This window comes from Pezoporus wallicus, unplaced genomic scaffold, assembly GCF_028554395.1.
Source record: "Pezoporus wallicus isolate ANWC-B61680 ecotype Strahan unplaced genomic scaffold, APGP_CSIRO_Pwel_v1 contig_5155, whole genome shotgun sequence".
NCBI classification, from domain to species: domain Eukaryota; kingdom Metazoa; phylum Chordata; class Aves; order Psittaciformes; family Psittacidae; genus Pezoporus; species Pezoporus wallicus.
The window spans coordinates 187,765-207,241 of NW_026637877.1; the positions used below are offsets into that span (position 1 = coordinate 187,765).

Sequence of the window (19,477 nt, forward strand, 5' to 3'; positions counted from 1 at the left end):
TCCCAACAGCCAAAGTTTCAATGATTATGCACAAAAGAATAAATAGATCTCTTATTTGCTACATTACCTGGTGCAATATTATTCTTGGGAAGATATTATTAAAGGCCACCTCTTACAGATGAAACTTACAGACTCAGACTAATCAATTACGTGGCTGTTTCTGCCATCTTTAAAGATGGTAAAGATGAATACATTTAAAAAGACTGCTGGATGAACTAAACCTGCCATCTGCACAGCATAACTGTGTATTAGGTTTCCGGGGGGGGGGCGGGGAGGAGGGCAACAGGGTTCTGTGAGAAGCTGCTAAAGCTTCCCCTGTATCCAACAGAGCCAATGCCAGCCAGCTCCAAGACAGACTCGCCTCCAAGATGGACCCATCACTGGCTAAGGCCAAGCCAATCAGCACCAGTGGTAGTACCTCTGTGATAACATATTTAAAGACGGCAGGAAATACTGCTGTGCAACAGCAGCCAGAGAGAGGAGTGAGGATATGTGAGAGAAACAGCTGTGCAGACACCAAGGTCCATGAAGAAGGAGGGGAGGGGGTGCTTCAGGCACCAGAGCAGAGATTCCACTGCAGCCTGTGGTGAAGACCATGGCAAAGTAGGCTGCCCCCCCTGTAGCCCATGGAGATTAACAGTGGGGCAGATATCCATCTGCAACCTGTGGAGGACTCCATGCCAGAGCAGGTGGATATGCCCCAAAGGAGGCTGCGACCCACTGAAGAACCTGCGCTGGAGCAAGCTCCTGGCAGGACCTGTAACCCCATGGAAAGGACCCACATGGGAGCAGTTTGTGAAGAACTGCCACCTGTGGGAAGGACCCACATTTGAGAACTTCATGGATGACCATCTCCCATGGGTGGGACCCCACACTGGAACAGGGGAAGAGAGTAAGGAGGAAGGAGCAACAGAAGCAATGTCTGATGAACTGAACACAACCCCCATACCCCTACACCACCCAGGGAGAGAAGGTAGAAAATTGGGGAGTGAAATTGAGCCCAGGAAGAAGGGAGGGGTGGGGGGAAAGGGGTTTATAAATTAAACTAATTTCCCCAAGTCAAATCTGTTTTGCCTGTGACAAATAACTGGTGAGTGATCTCTCCCTGCCCCTACCTCAACCCATGAACCTTTTGTTATATTTCTCTCCCCTATCCAGCTGAGGAAGGGAGTCATAGAGCAGTTTGGTGGGCACCTGGTGTCCAGCCAAGATCAACCCACCACAAACTGACAGGAACTCTCTGGCCTGAATTAAATAGCACCAAAATGGACAAAATGAAACAAACAATTTTAGTAGTAGCAGTTATTTGAACCCAGTATGACCTCTTTCTCACATCTTCAAAATTAAAAACCCAAGAGTTGTCTTAGACTACTCAAACAACCTTGTATAACTTCACACCTACTGCAGCAACAAAACTATGCAAAGACATGGCTAGTGGCACATTCAGCACATAAAGAAATGACTCTGTGGGCAGTCTCCCAACAATGACTGGAAAGTAATCCACAGGACTTTACCTCTTCGTGGAAAGCAGTATCATGGTTTAAACCCAGGCAGCAAGTAAGTACCATGCACTCACCTCCCCCTCCCGGATGGAGAAGAGAATCAAAAGAATGTAAAACCCATGGGTTGAGATAAGAATACTACTAATACTGCTAAGGGAAATAACAAGGGGAGAGAATATAAAACTAAAAAGGGAGAAGAAAATAATAAACAACAGTGATGCCCAATAGAATTGCTTACCACCTGCTGACCAATGCCTAGCCCAACCCAAGCAGCAATCAGTCCCTACCAGGTGACTCCCCTCAGTTTCTATACTGGGCATGACATGCTGTGTTATGGAATACACCTTTGGCTAGTTTGGGTCAGCTGCCCTGTCTCTGCTTCCTCCTGGCTTCTTGTGCCTCTCCTCACTAGCAGAGCATGAGACTGAAAAGTCATTGATCAGGGTAAGTGCTACTTAGCAACATCTAAAACATTAGTGTGTTAGCAACATTATTCTCAGTCTAACACCAAAACACAGCACTGTAGCAGCTACTAGGAAGAAAATTAACTCTATCCCAACCAAAACCAAGACAAGCAGTCAGATGTCTTTTGGGAAGGTGCAAGATAAAGGTCCAAAGAGGAGAAATTACAGCAAGCAGCTTCTGGCTGTGTACCCACAGGCAGCATTCTCACCTTCATCTTGTGCAAAGGTAGTGCTTCTGGAGGGCTTTGGCAAGGACGGCAAGTGCAAGTCAAGATTCCTGAACCAGCTCTGAAAAATTCTGAACTTGTGAGCAAATTTGTATGCTAAGAAGTAGGTAAATTCTTCTAGGTTTTAGTAATAGACTATTTTTCACTCAGACTTGCAATATGAATATCTACCATGAGCTGTCTTTTCTATTAAAAAAAATATCAATCCCACAGAGTTTTAAGTTTGGCAGGTTTGAGGAGGCTCACTCAACTGTATGACACAAAAAATCCAGGCTTTTAACCCTCTTAAATGCCTTTCCAATAAAACTCTTTTTTACTGAGGGGGGAAAAGAAATTTCCACAGAGTAAAAACACAACAATATTTGGTTCTGAATAAAATGTGACTTAAAATACTTTTTCTAGATTAAACTGAATTTGTGTCACTATCTTGGATTTGCATAAATATAATAAAGTACACATATCAACCCATAGCAGATGAAATAATTTAAGACTTTCATCAAGATAAAGGAAGCACTGCTCCTCTCCTCTTCTCCCACTCATGTCCTGTAAGCCTTCACCCTTCTTGGGACAGCACTTCTTACACTGAATATAGATTAGCCAAACTTCAAAAGTGAACACTTTTTTGACTGTACTTAAAATACTTCTTGCATTACTCAGAGAGATTGTTGCTGAATGGCTGATAATACCTGACTGTTCTTCATTCACTAAGTGGACAGGAGTTCAAGCTGATACTTCTTTAACAAACCTGGCTTATGGAAATCATGGTCAGTTCACAGAAGCACAGAAGTCCCGACCCTTGGAGACCTTTCTAGATATTGCTGGCCACTTCTTCCGACGTAGGCTGGCCCCCTGCATCAGAATGAATGTGCATTTTTGTTAGTATAAAAGCCTGAGCTTCATGCGATGCAGGGAAGCAGAACTTCATACCGTCCAGGTCAACGCTGCCTCCACAGGGACGACCGCTACAGTAGAGCCTGCCTCCTCACACTACAATGACGATCCTCAGAGCTGGCTTCCTGATCATCTTCACAGGGTCCTTGGGGTTGGTAAGGTATACAGTAAAGGATATTTCTGAAGAGTGTATGTATTAGATTCTCTGTATTTTCCTATATTAATAAACTAGTTGTGAGTTCTCTATTTGTCTCTCATTTTCTCTCACCTGGAATCCTCAAACTCTGGAACATCAGCCTAAAACATGCTTTAACAGAAAGAAGCAATCTAATTTTAAAAGACTCTTAGCAGTGCAGCAATGGAGCAGGAAAGATAACAGACTGAGTAACTTCACCTTCCTCAAATAAGGAAATTTCAGTTTAGAAGCCTGGATAAACACATACAATAAACACCACCAACAAAGGTTAGAAGGGAAACTAGATGCTTCAATTAGGGTTGGAGGTCATGCAGGCTCCTTTCCAGCAGGAGACAACCAAGAGAGATAAAGCACCTTGCTTAAGCTCTGTACAACTTAAGGACTGTCTCACTCATGCATGCTTTAAAAGAATCCAACAGCCACAATCCTCTAGACAGACCTGTAAGAAGGCTCTAGGAAGTGAACAACCCAGATTAATCCTTCCACATTGAAACAGGCTACTGGTGAAAGTGAGCTTTGTTGATAAACTTTAATATCCCCCCACCCCCCCCAGTGCAAGCAGTTGAGAAAGCCAAAGCATCCTCTCCCAGACAGGCCCACATAAAGCCCCATGAAATCTCCATTTATGGTAAAGGGAAACCATTTCTGCCCTGAAAACAGACTCATTAGCAATAAGACGCATGGGACGGAGCTTCCAATGCACTTCTTCCTTCCCCCAGTTATGGGCAAGATTAGTGCTGTGTTAGTTCAGTCCATCTGGAATAGATCACACCTGCTTTATTCTAGTCCTGAAAACAGATCAATTCAGTAAATACATCTCACTTACTGGAGCAGCTGTCTGCCATTTAACTTCCACACTGTGGAAGTTAAATAAAAGCACTAACATTATACTCAATTGCTGCTCTACTTGGGGAAGCAGTAATGATACTGGAACCCCACAAAGCTATTTTAGACTCTCAGTGAGGCCCATATCAAAAGTACTCAGTTTACAAGCAATAAGAAGTTCCCCCCCACCCTACATGCCAGCCATACAAACTCAGCTTGAGATCTGCAAGTCCTGTTTCATTATTTCCTTCTCATGCACTACTACCAGTAATGAAAGCCATGCAAGCCAACTGAAATCTCTGCTATATCATCATGACCCTTGCAGCCTGTAGTGAAGCTGCCAAGGGGCAACTGATCAAAGCCTGTGATAAACACATAAATGTATTGGCTTTCGCAAATCATAACTGTTGTTATGTGGACATAACTGTATGAGTTCCCAATAGCAGAAACAAAGCTCACTAAGGACACAAGATTAGACAAGCTGAAAATGGCCAGAACTCTTGAGCAAAATGGAGCCACATAGCAAAAGAATTTGTAAAGGTAAAAGAAAAAGGGGGGGGGAGCTTGATATGAGGACAGCTAGTGCCTGGAAAACATAGGGTTAAAGTACTTTTAACTTAACTTAGGTAGAAGATAAAGAACAATGTTTGTGTTGTAAGTCTGTGGTGAGATAACAGGATTTAGTGGCCCCACTAAACGTGAATTATTTTACACCATCCTTCTACTTATCAGTTAAATTGGAAGGAGTGCCTCCAGAAAATCTGCTAGCTTCGGATACTCCTTGTCTGCCCATCCCGTTTTGCTTGCAATAAATTTTGTACAGAGGTCACACTGTTCTAAACCTTTGCCAGCTATCAGAAACTTGCAGATATGGCTGGTTTCAGCTAGCTTTGCTATTACTGGGGTGTCTGTGCCAAAGGTGAAAAGTACACTGTGAGGAAGACTGCTTACTTCATCTTGAAGAGCCCTACTCACAAGAGGAAGACTGCTTACTTCATCCTCAAGACCCCTGCCCACAATCACTGGAGAGCAGTGCACAGATGCCAAGAGGAGGGGACTTATGATAATAAGTTCCGGGAGTTAGTTATAATATTCCCTGCCTATATGCGGGAGTTATGAATATGTATGTAACTAATGCAATAGTGAAAGTATATAAACCTATAACAAATGCCAATCACTTGTGCCTCTGGCTACGGACATGCACCCAGTGCTGTTGCTTTTGCTTTACTGACTTTGTCCCTCAAAACCTTGTTATCTTGTTCAGAGGAGTGAGTTCCTATTTCACAAAGCCCAAGAAACAAAGAGGAGATTTCAGCTCATTCTTAGCTATTTTGGCACAGCAAGCCTAAGGAAACAAAGAGCTGTGAATGCTTATTTTAGCAACTGAATTCAACAACTATGAATGAAAACAAAACATAAAACACATAATTTGGTCCATAAACAACTGTATAAGTGGGAAAACTGCCTCAAAAGTCTGTGTTACATATAAGCATGCTGAAGTACTGTCTCAAAAGAAGATGTGAACTTTGAAGGCAAAAAGCACCTTCTGCAACAGCTATGCTGACACAGAGAGAAGTGAACATAAACAATTGGAATAAATAGGTATGGATGAAGAGATGCAGATGTCTCACTCATACAGGCCCAACATGCATCACTTCTCAGGAAAGGCCTATGCTGCCATCTCTGGAACAATCAGGCCACCTTGCCACCTTTTGCCAATAGTGAACTCCCAAACACAGCAGCCATCTCCTTTCCCCAGGCAGTAGCCAGCTTCATGATCACTTTAAGCCAGTCTAAGTGTGACTGACATAGAAATGAGTCCTGCACTTCTCAGTACTCCCCTCTTATAATCTACTCTCCCTTGACAGAACAGTACCACTTTTTTTAATTGTTTGTTGTTTTTTTTTCACAATAAACCAGGTAAAACTCACCTAGCAAGATCTGAATTCACAATCAGGCCAGTTGTCTGGCTCACCACACAGCTCCACAAACTCTGGCACAAAGTGCAAACTTGAGAACTGCAGCATCCATTTGACAGCAGGCTGCATTTAAGCCAGCCTAAAGAAACCATGTAACTTCAAGGTGAATGACAAACAGTGGTCTTCACAGTGAGTGAAGTTTGCAAATGACAATCACAAAAATAATTCCCAAAACACAAGTTGATAAGCACAGCAATACGCATTTCCTGTTCTAGGAGTTACACAATGAGGTACAGAGCAGTAAATGAGTCACAGCACAGCAAATGAGTAATTTGATTTACCATATTAAATGACAAGAGTATTTCATTTGTTAGGCCTGTTTCATAGTCTGTCTTTGGAGGAGTTAAAGTGACAAGAAGGAGCAAGCTTGCTGGAATAGGCTCCTGAAGAAAGACTCCCATGCTCACAAGGAAGTGTTACAACCACACTACACTGCTGCACCAGCAACTTTCCTCACAGCAGCAGGCTTGGTCAATGAGGAATGTGTCCACTCCCTAGAAAAAGGGAAGAGCGTAACACTGCTAAATTATAATTAGAAATACAGTTTTTAACTTCTTTCAGAATAAAAGTTTATGGCTTTTATTTATAATCTTTGTCAGGCAATCTAAGGTTACCAGCCTTAGAAAGAAGACAGACATCAGGCTTGTATTTTAGCCTTAAATCTGTATTTACAAAGACTGTAGACTACTGGTCTTGGCCTCTGATCAGCACACCACCTTTTATGACACAATCCAGGTTTTGTAGGCGAGTACAAGAGCCTTTGAACAGCTGGCACATACAGCCTAAGTTAATGGAGGCCCTTTCATCATAACACCAACTCCTGGTACCTGTATCACTGCACCAGCATGCTCTTGTCAGGGCTAACAAGCTGTAACCACCACCCTAGACACTGCTGTTAGACACCTAGAACACATCACTAACAAACCTCACAACAACCTCCTGCTCACAAATCTATTCATTTTCACAGGAAAGGAAACTGAACAAAGTACTTTTGCCCATCAAAGAGGAGCTGCTTACCGCTGAGAGCAGTGTGGTGTCACCAAGCTCTGTAGAGGATGAGCCTGCCAAAAGTCCCTCCAACCTGTGCTGAATGTGCTCCTGGCAACTTACACTACTTGTACCCAGCTACTGATGGAAAACTAAATCTCAAACTACCTCAGCGGCAGTCCCACCACCAGCCCACATTGAAAATGTACCCTTCCCACCATAATTCAAACCAACATCAGATGGCAGCAACTGCAATACAGGCAGATCTGCTTATTCCTTCACACCACACTCCCTCATCCCTAGGTTCAGAACATTAATTTCCTTACCAAAGTCACATGCAATTCTATCCCTTCCATGCTACCTGGCCCAAACACCAATCAATCTGCCAAGTAACTGAGTACACCAAGGCCCTTGCCTGGAACGATTCTGCCATTGAGCCTTTGCTGGTTCCAGTGCAGTGCATCATATTGGGATGACTCTCACCAAGGTCCCCAGTGGAATTTTTTCTGGAAATGCTTCAGGATTTATATTCCTTTACCTTTCAGTGCCTCTATAAATTGATGATTACTCTCCCAGAACTTCTGACCTTTATGGGCTTTTGTGGCTCACCTTTTACTTAAAAAAAAAAAAAAACAAACAAAAAAATATCACAGCTCAGTGTTTCGTTGCACAGTCATCCTCCTCTGCTTCCTCCTTTCAGTAGATGCTTCTCAACACTTAATCTCTACTTCTTAACTTCATTTCATTACTCAAGGAGGGAAGGGATGATGGACCTCATAACAGACAGGATTCACTGAAATGAATGCTCATAATTCACACCTTTTTCCATTTATCTAGTCAAATATTGCACACACACACCATCCTTATTCCCAGGTCAGCACAACATATAGCCTAAACAAAAAACAAAAAAAAAAAAAAAACAACTAAACAAAAACTAACCCTCTCAGTTCTTCTCCAGTCTGGGTACCACATTCACTACTATGGAGGGGGAAACAAAAAAAAACAACAAAAAATAAAAAAACAAACCCACACATACCTGCTTTTTTTGTAATACAGAACACTTTAAAATTAAGCCATTTATTGCCTACTGAGAATTAAGACACAATTTGACTATACCTTATAATAAAATTCAGTTATATTCGATCTTACTAATGCATATTTAACTCTATGAATAAATCTGTTTCAAACAGCTGTACAAAATGAAGCCAATGATTTTGTTTTACCACTGTAATGATGGAGCCCCCACCATGACCCAACAGAAATAGCTTCCACTTTTGATAAAGTACAGTGTGACAAACACCCTTCAAATAGATAAGTCAACACTTTCTGCAAAAACAGAGTGTATCTGACACACAAAGGAAACATCTTATTTATAAAATTTAAATTGGGATGTAAGGTTTAAAATGAACAAAAGTACACCCACTTCATAACTTTAAACATATTTTACAATTTCAAAAGTTACAGGACAGCTAAGTTACTGTTTGCTAACCTGCTTTCCATTTTCAAAGCTTTGTTTCATTTTGTATCAGCTTCCATTCCTTCACCCACTGAAAGTAGACCATGTAGCGGGAGCAGTCATTCAGACTATATCCTCCTTAAACACACCTCTTCAGGGATTTATGAAGTTCTTTGACCTTTACCTTATCTCAGGCATGCCACTTGCCCACTTCTCTTCCTAGCCTCTCATCTATAAAGGTCAACTCAGTATTTTACTGCCTTTCTTCTCTTTAAGTACATCTTATTCAATGAGCCAAACTCCTGTTTACTACTAAGCACTTGTTCACTCCAGCCAAACAGCCACTTACATTTATCATCTATATAACTAGCTAGAAATTAAGCCAGTAAATTATTGACAAGATACATGACAACGTAACATTTGATCACCGAAAACTGTCGGTAAAATTAAGTGGCATGCTGCTTCTAAAGGTAGCACCAATCAAGTTATTCTCAACTTCCTTAACCCATCAGACTGACAAGGTAGCTGTTGCATCAAATCCCATCCCTAGTCACTGCCTACCATTCATACATTAGTGGCACATTTAGCTGAATTCACCTCTATAAATTCATGCATTTAGATTTGATCAACTGCATGACAACTCTCTCACATATCATAGCTTGCAATAACAAAGATCTAAAAAGAGTTTTATGTCATACTCATCCCTCTGCTCTAGAAGAAGCAAAATTGAAGTTTCATGCTTCTATGTAATATAGCTACACTAGATCCAGATACAGAATATAATGGACTGATATTTTATCCCCAAGACACCAACTGTAGTCAGCTTGCAAGGTTCCAGTTTACAACCTAAATCAGTGGGGGAACCAAGACTCATTTTACATGTACAATAGCAGCAGTACAGACAGTTGTCATTGCTCATAACAGTATTTCAGAATAAAAGCATTCCAGGTTTCTTTCCTTGAGGTAATATATTAAACAATTAGTTTAGAACATAGATTTTTCCCTGTTCTTGAACTCTTAAAAATCACCAGACTCAGTAGAATTGTCTTGAAGAAGCACAAGCCATGCTTAATGTGGTCACTGAGGTCAACTTCATAAATATAGAATCATAGAATGGTTAGGGTTGGAAAGGACCGTAAGATCATCTAGTTCCAAACACCCTGCCATGGGCAGGGACACCTCACACTAGAGACCATGTCGCCCAAGTGTTTTACTAAGACTATTTCTTCACCCTCCCAAAGCAGTGTACTGTATTCCTCAAACACGAAAGGGGAAAAGTAAGTGCTTCATTGAGGCAACTGCTGTGCAAGTAATCAATAGCTTACTGTAAGGTTCTTCACACAACTCTGCTAACTCCTGTTTTCCAGATTATCTGTAGACATTTCTGTTAATGAATTCTTAACACAGTCATTTTTTCTGCCATCCTTTCATGGCCAAAACTGTAGGTAAGAAGCAAAAATGACACCAAACATATGAAAAATACAGATAGTATGGTCTTCAAGTTATTTATACATAAATGCATTATCAATATCATCATTAATCACTGAATATTAATTAGTGCTCTATAAGCCTTAGGCCAGTCAAAACCATGAAAGTTGAATATAGAAATTCAAAACTAATAAAGCTCACCAGCTGCTCTTGACAAGGGTAAGCTAGAAGATGAATTGCTAAAGAGAGTTTGCGCTGCCACTATGCCTTGCACACACAGCTGAACACAGGTATGAAGAGAGAATACAAACCACTACTATAAAACAGGAAAGAGTCAAACTTTAAGAATAACAAAACAAACCCGAGAGAGACAGTGATGACAAAAGCCTTCAACCCAAACCCCTGCTTTTAACACAAGTTTACAAATACAAAAATAATACATGCAAACTTGATCCTCTACTGTATTACAGACTGAAAATTTGTCACACACTTTATAAAAGTTCATCCAATTTTAAGTGCCTCAGTGGTCAAGTGTTCTTTATTTCAGTAGTCAGTATAAATTAAACATTGTAGTCAGCTGCACAATTTCTATACTGCATCTGCATTATTATGGAGCTGTCAGTAACAAGTCAGGAGTTAAACTTGGCATGCGTACAAAGATCTCACTTCTCGCAAGTCATACAACTACGCAACATTTGATTGTCTCAGCCTTTAAAATGATCATTTTAATGTCAATAACCTCCCCCCCAAAAAAAAATTTAATCCCCACTACTGTGAAATTTATGCCTATAGTGCCCTTCTCCCCCATTTTTCCAATAATCACATATTAAAGGTCTGACACCAATTAACAATGTCAAGATTAACAGGCAGACTGTTAAATAAAGCAGGACAAAAGCTAAATCACCTGAATTTTCAGCACATTAATTCAGTAAATGAGCTTCTGATTTATCTGATCAGCTAGTTCTACTAGTGTGAATTTAAGCTTACTGACAAGTTTTACTGCACCCTTCCAATCAAGTCAGACCTTCTCAGCCATTTCCCATGCATTTCCAAAGCAAAAAATTTCAGATATTTCAAAACTGTCGAATTTAGTCACTTGCAACATAGAGTAAATTGTTAGAATAAAAAAAAAAAAAAAGATAAAGCTCCCTTTTTTTATGCATGCAATGGTGCACATCACAATTATCTTAAAATATACTTTAAATGCAGCTAAAGATTCCTATCTTCCACATTTTATTTTTTAATTTTCAGGAGGGTTTAATAAAGCATTGGTAAAAAGCACACATTAGGAGACACTTCAGTCTTTCTAATTTAACACAATTCATGAAATTATTTTCTACAATTGCTCAGCTCTTACAGCAGGCCTTTTATGAGTTCTGACTTTACCACAAAGGAATTCTCTACATTTCAGTTACTATTAGAAGTCTATGCTCCTCTGGTCTGCTTGCACATTTGCAGAATTAAATCAGAAAAAAAAAATAAATTAAAGTAGTGACTTACATCACAAGCTTTCTAGACATCCTGGTCTTCAATAGTGGGGTCAAAGGAACAAAGACTGGATGCATATTGCTACCTCATCAGAGAACAGCATGGTAATGAATCTCAAGGGCATCACAAATCATAATTGGCACATAGCTAGAAGGAAAATGCAAACCAGTGTGCAGTACCAGCCAACATCTCTAATGATACAGGTCACAGAAGATTATGAAGCCATGTCAAGAGCTGCATACACATCCAGAAAAGAAAAGCTTTTTACATAGTTTTAGATAGCAAGCCAAAAGGGAAAAAAAAAAAATAATCCAAGGAAACAGATCTCCCAGATCAAATGCAGTTGTTGGACAGTACTCAGGTATTCATATGCTGTCAGGTTGACTGCATTCCAGGCAATCAAAATTTGCATTAAATCTGTATCCTTGCTGAACATGAAAGCTTTTTAAAATTTTGAATTAGTTCCTGTCACAGCATATTCATAAATTTGAATAGCATTTGTCAGTTAAAATAGTGTGGGAGATTTTTGTGGTTTGTTTGTTTTTTTAAACAACGCGTTAAATTCTCCTACCTAATCAACAAAGAAAATCTAAAGAGAAAGTAAGTTAAAGGGTGTCAGCTGCGTTCTTATACTACCATAACTTTGCACTCATACTTAAGCTACTACAAAACTTCAGGATTTGCCTTAACATAACAACTAGATTACCTGGATAGCAGGTGACATTAAAATTTTAATGCTTATATATCTTATAGTGTACCACATAATATACTTTATCCTTCACCAGTAAAAACTGCTGTTCATAATTATATACTTCTCACCCTAAGTAGGGTGGGGGGTTTTGGGTTTGGTGGGAGTTTTTTTGTGGTTATTTTTAGTGTTAACATTCTGTGTTGGGTTTGTTGTTTTTTTTTTTTTAATTATAACTTTATCTGTCTTATGTAAGGGTTCAATTTTAATAGGTTCATTTAAAAAAAGCAAATAAATGGCAAAAAACTACAACCAATTGTTTTTAAGGAAAAAAAAATTGCCCAATGCTAACTTTTAAATTGCTTCAGCCTACCATCACAAACAGATTTTGCTTTTAGTTAACTGTTCATCTAAAAGTTGGAGTGCAGAGAGAGTGCATGTGCACAAGCATCAATTGCTAGCATGACAACTGGCTCAAATTCAGGAATTGCTACATACCAAAACATCTGATCATATACAGAGATAGAATTGCTTTCCTAAACTGAAATAAATCAATTTTCAGAGCTTACTTAGGAGCAAGGAGAGCCCTAAAATTAGGGGAAAAATTAAACGTGAGAAACAGGAAAATAACACAAAAGAAATTATGAAAAATTGTTAGGTCAACCCAATATAAAGCTTCTACAGAAAATAAGAGTCCTTGCTTTAAAAACTGATGGGAAGTGACTGACAATACATTTAAAAAAAAATAATAAAAAAAAATAAATCTAGTCCAACTGCCTGACTAAAAATTAGAGCATATTATTAAGGGCATTGTCCAAATACCTTTAAATGCTGACAGGCTTGGGGCATCAACCATTACTCTAGGAAGCCTGTTCCAGTGTTTGGCCATCCCCTTGGTAAAGAAATGCTTCCTAATATCCAGTCTAAACCTCCCCGGCACAGCTTTGAACCATCCCCAAGTGTCCTGTCACTGGATACCAGGGAGATCAGCACTTCCATCTCCACTTCTCCACCTCAGGAAGCTGTAAAGAGCAATGAGGTCACCCCTCAGCCTCCTTTTCTCCAAACTAGACAAACCCGGAGTCCTTAGCCACTCCTCAGAGGACATGCCTTCCAACCTTTTCACCAGCTTTGTTGCTCTCCTCCAAAAGCATTCAAGGACCTGAACAATCTTCCTAAATTGTTGGGGCCCAGAACTTCACACAGTACTCAAGGTGAGGCAGCAGCAATGTCAAATACAACAGGAACAATGCCCCATGCCTGTGAGTGTTGAAGAAGCATTTGGACAATGCCCTTAATACAACTGACATGTTTCATATCACCAGCTTCCACTATTTTTGCGTAGCCTTTCAAAGAAGGCTAGCATAAAGTTAAAACCAAACGTATTTTCAGCAGTAGGCACAGCATTTGTTTGGAATGCAGTTAAGGGGTCCAGAAGCAGCAGTCAACACTTCAGTTGTATTTATACATATTTTCTTTCTTCACATTAACCCTTGCCAATATTATTCCTTTTGAAGCTATGCAAAAGGATACCTTCCTTTTTTCTTTCACTACTCATTGGGGCCTATTCCACTGCTGAAAGCAAGCAAAGCCAAGCTCACACTGGGCATCCTATAAAAAACTGCATATCTTTTATTTATCACCACTTCATTTCATTTCCACAGTGAATTCTTAGCTTAAATTTAATCAGCCAAGAAACCCTCGGTATGTACAATCCTGTCATTCTTCATTACTTACAAACAGAATCAAGTGCAAGCAAAAGGGAATAAAAAAAATAAAACTCAGCATTGTCAACAAAATTAAAAGCACCTTACTTCTGGTTTTGCCAGTCCTGAGGAAGCACAGATGCACCTCAGAACGAGAGAAAAGGGGAGAAAGACAAAAGATTAAATTTATAAGAAAGCTAATTAAAAAAAAAAACCCACCACCTTTCTTAAACCCTTAAGGCTAAAGCTGAATTCCACCTAGGCAGACGAAAGGGCGCTTAACCGAAGAACAGCAACAGAGCCTCCCTTCGGAAAGCAGAAGGCACGTTTGCATACTGCCTGCTAAGTGAAAACCTAAGGGAACCTAGCACACTCCGACCTTGAGCAGCAGTACCGGCACCGCCGCCTCCACAACTCAGGCCGGCTCAGCCCCATACGGCGCTGAGAACAAAAGACGAGCAGCAACCACAGCTGAGTCACCATGAGGTGACGGTCCGGCCCAGCATAGGGCCGTACCGCCCTGCCCAACGACTGTCGAGCCGGCTGTAAGAAGCAATATTTTCAGTCTCTTTTGTCTGGTTCCCCCTTTCGGAGGAGGGGGAAACAGAAAACCGAAAAGAACACAAATAAACATGAAAATGAGAACAAAGTGCCCAGTCATCGTCGTCGTTACCTCTGCCTCATCCTCGAGGCATCGCCGCACGGCGATACGCTCTGTACACCCAGACCGCATGAAGTGCAAACACACCACTCCTAGGCCGAAGTTTTCCACAGAAGCTGTAAATCCCTTCCCATGGGGCCATCACCGCCCAGACTGGGGGGTACTTGCGGCCGGGGAACGGAGCCCCCTCTCCACCCCAGGCAGACCTTCCATCGCGGAAGAGAGCACCAACCTCCAATACCCTTTAAAAGGAAGCAGGGAAGAGCTAACCGGGGGCACCAGCTCACAAGGGGTGAAGAGCGCCGGCGGCCACCGGGCGTGGGGGCAGTGGTGGAAGGAGAAAAGGATTGTTCCAGGAGGAGGAAAAAACAACACCTTCCTCCTTACCTCGCCGTTGTTATGAAAGGGCTCATCCCAAAATAACTTGTGGGTCCCTCTATGCCGTCACCCCTAATCCGGGGTCTTTCCGACGCGCGCGCCCCCCACCCCTCGGTGGCGGGGTTTAGGCGAACCACACCCCCACCCTCTGGCTCGTCGCCGCTGCGCTAGAAATGCCTTTGTTTGTGGCCCACTCTCTTTCCTTTCCCCTATCACTGCACAACTGTTCCTGGGCTCTCGCACCCTCTTTTATTTTGGACCACGGTACATCCCACCCTCTTCCCCCACCAGCCACCTTCTGCTGATTCATTTCCACCGGCGGTCCCGGGGGAGGTGTGGTGGTATCTCCTCACTGTTGTGGCTCGGGGCATGGTAATGATTTGGATTATCAAGAGTGGGTGGTGTGAAGGAGCAAAGCCAAACGGGATTACAGGGAAGGGGCACGACACATCGGTGGAGTTAAAGGGACAGGCGGAGAGGAGAGTATTCAGCCCACTTGTCGGATACTAGGCCGGGTGCTAGCGGCGGGAGCCGTGGATGTGTCACGGAGCGGGGCGAAGGGTTTATTTCATATTCTGAATGCGAGGAGCATACTGGCAGAGGAAGTTGCCCGGCCTGAATTACAGTCTGGGAGTGAACGGTTCGTGCAGGCCGGGCCGAGAGAGTGGGGCAGCCCCCGAGGGGCTGCCGGGGCGAACTAAGGAGGCGGGGGAGCTCCGACCACCGGGGGGGCGCAGGAAGGGAGGCAGCTCCCCGGATGGCAGACGGGTAACGCGCAGGGGGAGATCCGCGGCTGAGGAGGCTAGCGGCGCCCTGCCCATGTAGCAGCGGCACAGTTCCGCAGTGCGGTCCCGGCCGGTGACTCACCGACTTGCAAGACGTTATCGACAAAGCCGCCGTCTAGCAGAGCGATGCCCCTACGGAAGGGCAGGCGGTTCTCGGCGGCGGCGGTGTCCGCGCCCCCACCGGGCGCAGTGCCGGCGGTAGCCACTCTGGGGGTGATGGCGGGGTCCTCGGCACCGGTGTTGAAGGAGGAGTACATGCAGATCTCCTTCTCGCTGCGGGGGAAGGACCAGTAGACGATCCTACGCTGTACCGGCTCTGGAATCCTCTCGAAGCGCTCCTCCACCCGCTGGAAGGGCCACTTCTCCGCCACCTTGCGAGCCGCGATGTCCAGTAGGGAGTCGGGACTCTGGGTTTTGCCGAGAGGCAGCAGCCCCAGGGCGGCAGCGGCTGCTGCTGCTGTGGCTGCTGCAGCAGCAGCAGCAGCTGCAGCAGCAGCAGCTGCAGAGGAGGATCCGACGCAGAGCGCCCCACTACTGAGTCCAGTGCTGGCCACCCGCTGGCCTGGCCTGCACCCTGAGCCATAGCCGGGTCTGCAGCAGAGGTGCTTGGTGAGGGGAGGAAGATGACCACGCTCCGCCATGATCACGCCACTTCTAAGTGGATAGCGGAAGTGACTGTACCCTATAAACGACACCAGGAAGACACCCGTGGCTTACGCCCCCTCTTCTCTTACATGGCAGCAGGAGGCGGTACCAGCCACCTTGCTCACGATGGGGGGCGAAACCTTATGCAAATCGGCACCACAGACATAAATAGAATAGCCCAAGAAAGGTTTGGTCTGTGCTGGTCGGAAATAGTGCGCCCGCTTCTGGCGCGCGATGCCGTATCGATGTGTCGCCTTTACTCCCACCCTGCTGATATCACGAGCGCAAGCCTGAGAGTGTTTTGCGCTCCTGGTGGGAATGATAGGGGGCGTGAATTAATAACCGAATGTTAAACCTATGTTATTCTTCTGATTACCTTCTATCTCTTTAGTTAACAATAAGTATTTGTCTAAAAGTGCAGCTGGTGTTTAATGTAAACTTGTGTAAGAAAGGAAAGAACATGAGATAAGGGGAACTGGTGGTCAAAGTTTCTACTTGCAATACCATACACCTGGTGAAGACCCAGCTGAGACTGGAACTGTGGTTTGAACGGAAGCCAGGGGACTAGTAAGCATGCATACAAGACGAAGGTGAAAAGTTCAAGAGTGAGGAAGACTCGTTTACTTCATCTCAAGACCCCTGCCCACGACCACCAGGAGGCACTGCGCAGGCGTGAAGGAAGCTTTAGCTCATTATAATATGAAGCGGGAAAAAGATATGAATATGTATAGGTGTGCTGTGTAACCTATTGCATATGTAACACTTTAGAGAATAAATGTAGAGGGAAAACGACACTGGGGCACGCATGCCTTTGGAGGAACTAAACTTTCCGTTCTATTAGACGCACTGTAATAGCTATGGTCATTGGGCTGCAGGATGTTCAACAATGCAAAGTGCATTGTTGGAGCAATCCCAGGCACAGCTACAGGTTGGGCAGAGAAGTGATTCAGAGTAGCCCTGTGGAGAAGGATTATGGGGGTGTTGGCCGATGAGAAACTTAACAACAGCATGCACTTGCTGCCCTGAAAACCAACTGTATACTGGACTGAGTCAAAAGGAGCATGACCAGCAGGAGGTGATCCTGCCCCTCTACTTTGCTCTTGTAAGACCCCACTTGGAGTACTGTGGGCAGTTCTGGTGTCCACAACATAAGAAGGACATGGAGCTGTTAGAGCAAGTCCAGAGAAGGGTCACGAGGATTATAAGGGGGTTTGAGCACCTCCTGTATGAAAACAGAAAGTTCATGTTATATGTTTGCACCCGGGCCGGTCCTTGGAAGCGTGAGTTGCAGTCCAGTGTGAGCTCCACGTGACCAGCTCAATTTGCAGGTGGTCTGGCTTGGAACTGCTCCAGTAGCCCAAGGTGAAGGGCTCTGTGCTATGACCCACGCTGAGTAAACTGAACACAATTAACATGTTGCGTTTATTTTTGTGTCGGAAGGGTCTGTAAAACACCTGATGTTGGCCATCTGTCCCAGTTAATTTTTAGCAAGGAGTGTGGTGTGTAATGCTCGCAGTTGCCACAGAGCAAATATGTTACTCTTGAGATGCCAGTTTCATAAATTCACAGATACTTTGTTGGGATACTTAACTGGCATCTTCTTCACTTTTCTGCATATATTTTACAAGTGATCTACTGGTGTGCTGGTTTCAGCTGTAATGGTTATTTTTTTCTCCTTCCTAGTAGCTGGTGCAGTGCTGTGTTTTGGCTTCAGTCTGAGAAAACTGCTGGTAACACACCAATGTTTTAATTGGGGGGTGAGTGACCAGTGATACGGAGAAAACTCCAGGAACAAACTCGCCAACAGTTTTCAAGCTGACAAGTAGGTATTCTTTATTGCGGCGCCGAGAGACACGGGGGATAGCTCTACCTAGCGTGTATCACCCCAATTGCCACACAAGCCGTCCTTTTATAGCCACTGGGCATACATACATATTTACATATTCATGAGGCTACGTATGGATTACATCGTTTTCCAGAGAGTTCCTCGCATGCGTACAGAATTGTGGGGGTGGTCTCTGAGGGTCGTTTACTTCCTCCAACGATCTTCATCACTTCTGGCAGCCTTTGAAGCACGCGCAGTAGATGCTCATACCAGTTTAATTGGCTCGTTAGCACCAGAGACATAACAATCCTCCTATCCTCCTACTTATCAGTTAGTTTAACTGTAGCCCATCCTGGACACCTGCGGTTCTCAGATACTCCTTATCCTGTGTCCTGTTCTTCTAGACTGTTTTTTCCTTAAAACTATGTCAACTACAACGATTTATCTTGTGAGAATTCTCAGTATGTTCTCTAGCTGCACTCTATATAATCTTTTTCTCTATGTATCATGCACTTCAGTAATTTTCCATTGCTACTGTTACAAAGCCTTCAAACTTAACATTACTTAAAACTAATTCTAAAGATTTCTATATTCCATTTTGTGTTTTTGTTCCCCCCCCCCCCCCCCCTTGTCTCAGCAGCTGTGTGGTTCTGTGTTACCAGCTGGGTTTAAACCATGACAACTGGATTTATATACTTCAACTAAATTTGAGGTATTTGGGAGCTTGAATGCTGCAAGCAAGAGATGAAGATGTAGTACTTTCTTTTGCTATTAATATGGTATTGATTTCAGTATTTCTGAGAGCAGAGAAAGGGAATATATATAAAGTTAAAAAATGAAGAACTTCATGATTGCATGTGTACAAGAGCAGAGGGAAATTTTTTTTAACTTTCACGCCACCACTTATGCTGTGTAAATAATTGCTTACATTCTGAAGCAATTTTTCTTCTGTGTTCATATATAACTATTTCTGTTTTAAGCAAGTGTCTAGCAAGTCAGTAAAAATACTCTTCTAAACTGGGTAATGTCTGTTCTTTACCAGCTGTTAACCACCTGCTGCAATAAAAGTAACACTAATGCCAATAAAGGAATTCTTACTGTCATAGTAAAGAAGCTTTACAATAAAAATTGAGAAATAAGAAGAATGAAAGCTACACCCGGGAGGGGGGGGGGGAGAAAAAGAACTTCTATAATAAGCAGAAGTAGCCCATGTGTCAGTTATCTCAACTTACTCGTTCTCTGTTGCTTCAGATAAAGGCAGAAATTATCAAATTCACTTAAGAAATCCCAGAGATAAGCAGATGGAAAAGCTTATAGATCCACCTTTTTTAATCAATCTACTATTC

At 42.9% G+C, this 19,477-nt stretch overlaps 1 protein-coding gene across 4 annotated transcripts in view; it reads right to left on the bottom strand.

Moving 5' to 3' along the window:
- Positions 1–16,351, bottom strand: part of LOC130598551 (zinc finger SWIM domain-containing protein 6) — a 179,280-nt gene extending 162,929 nt beyond the window's left edge. For 2 of the 4 annotated variants that reach the window (XM_057408065.1, XM_057408064.1), the window contains exon 1: positions 15,744–16,351. In XM_057408065.1, coding sequence (XP_057264048.1) covers positions 15,744–16,302 — 559 coding nt within the window. In that variant the 5' untranslated portion in view covers positions 16,303–16,351. Of the gene's footprint in view, positions 1–11,455; positions 11,591–14,885; positions 14,955–15,743 lie in introns of those variants that run through there. The other 2 variants (XM_057408066.1, XM_057408067.1) reach the window with 2 other exon arrangements.
- Between the last annotated feature and the right edge of the window lie 3,126 nt (positions 16,352–19,477).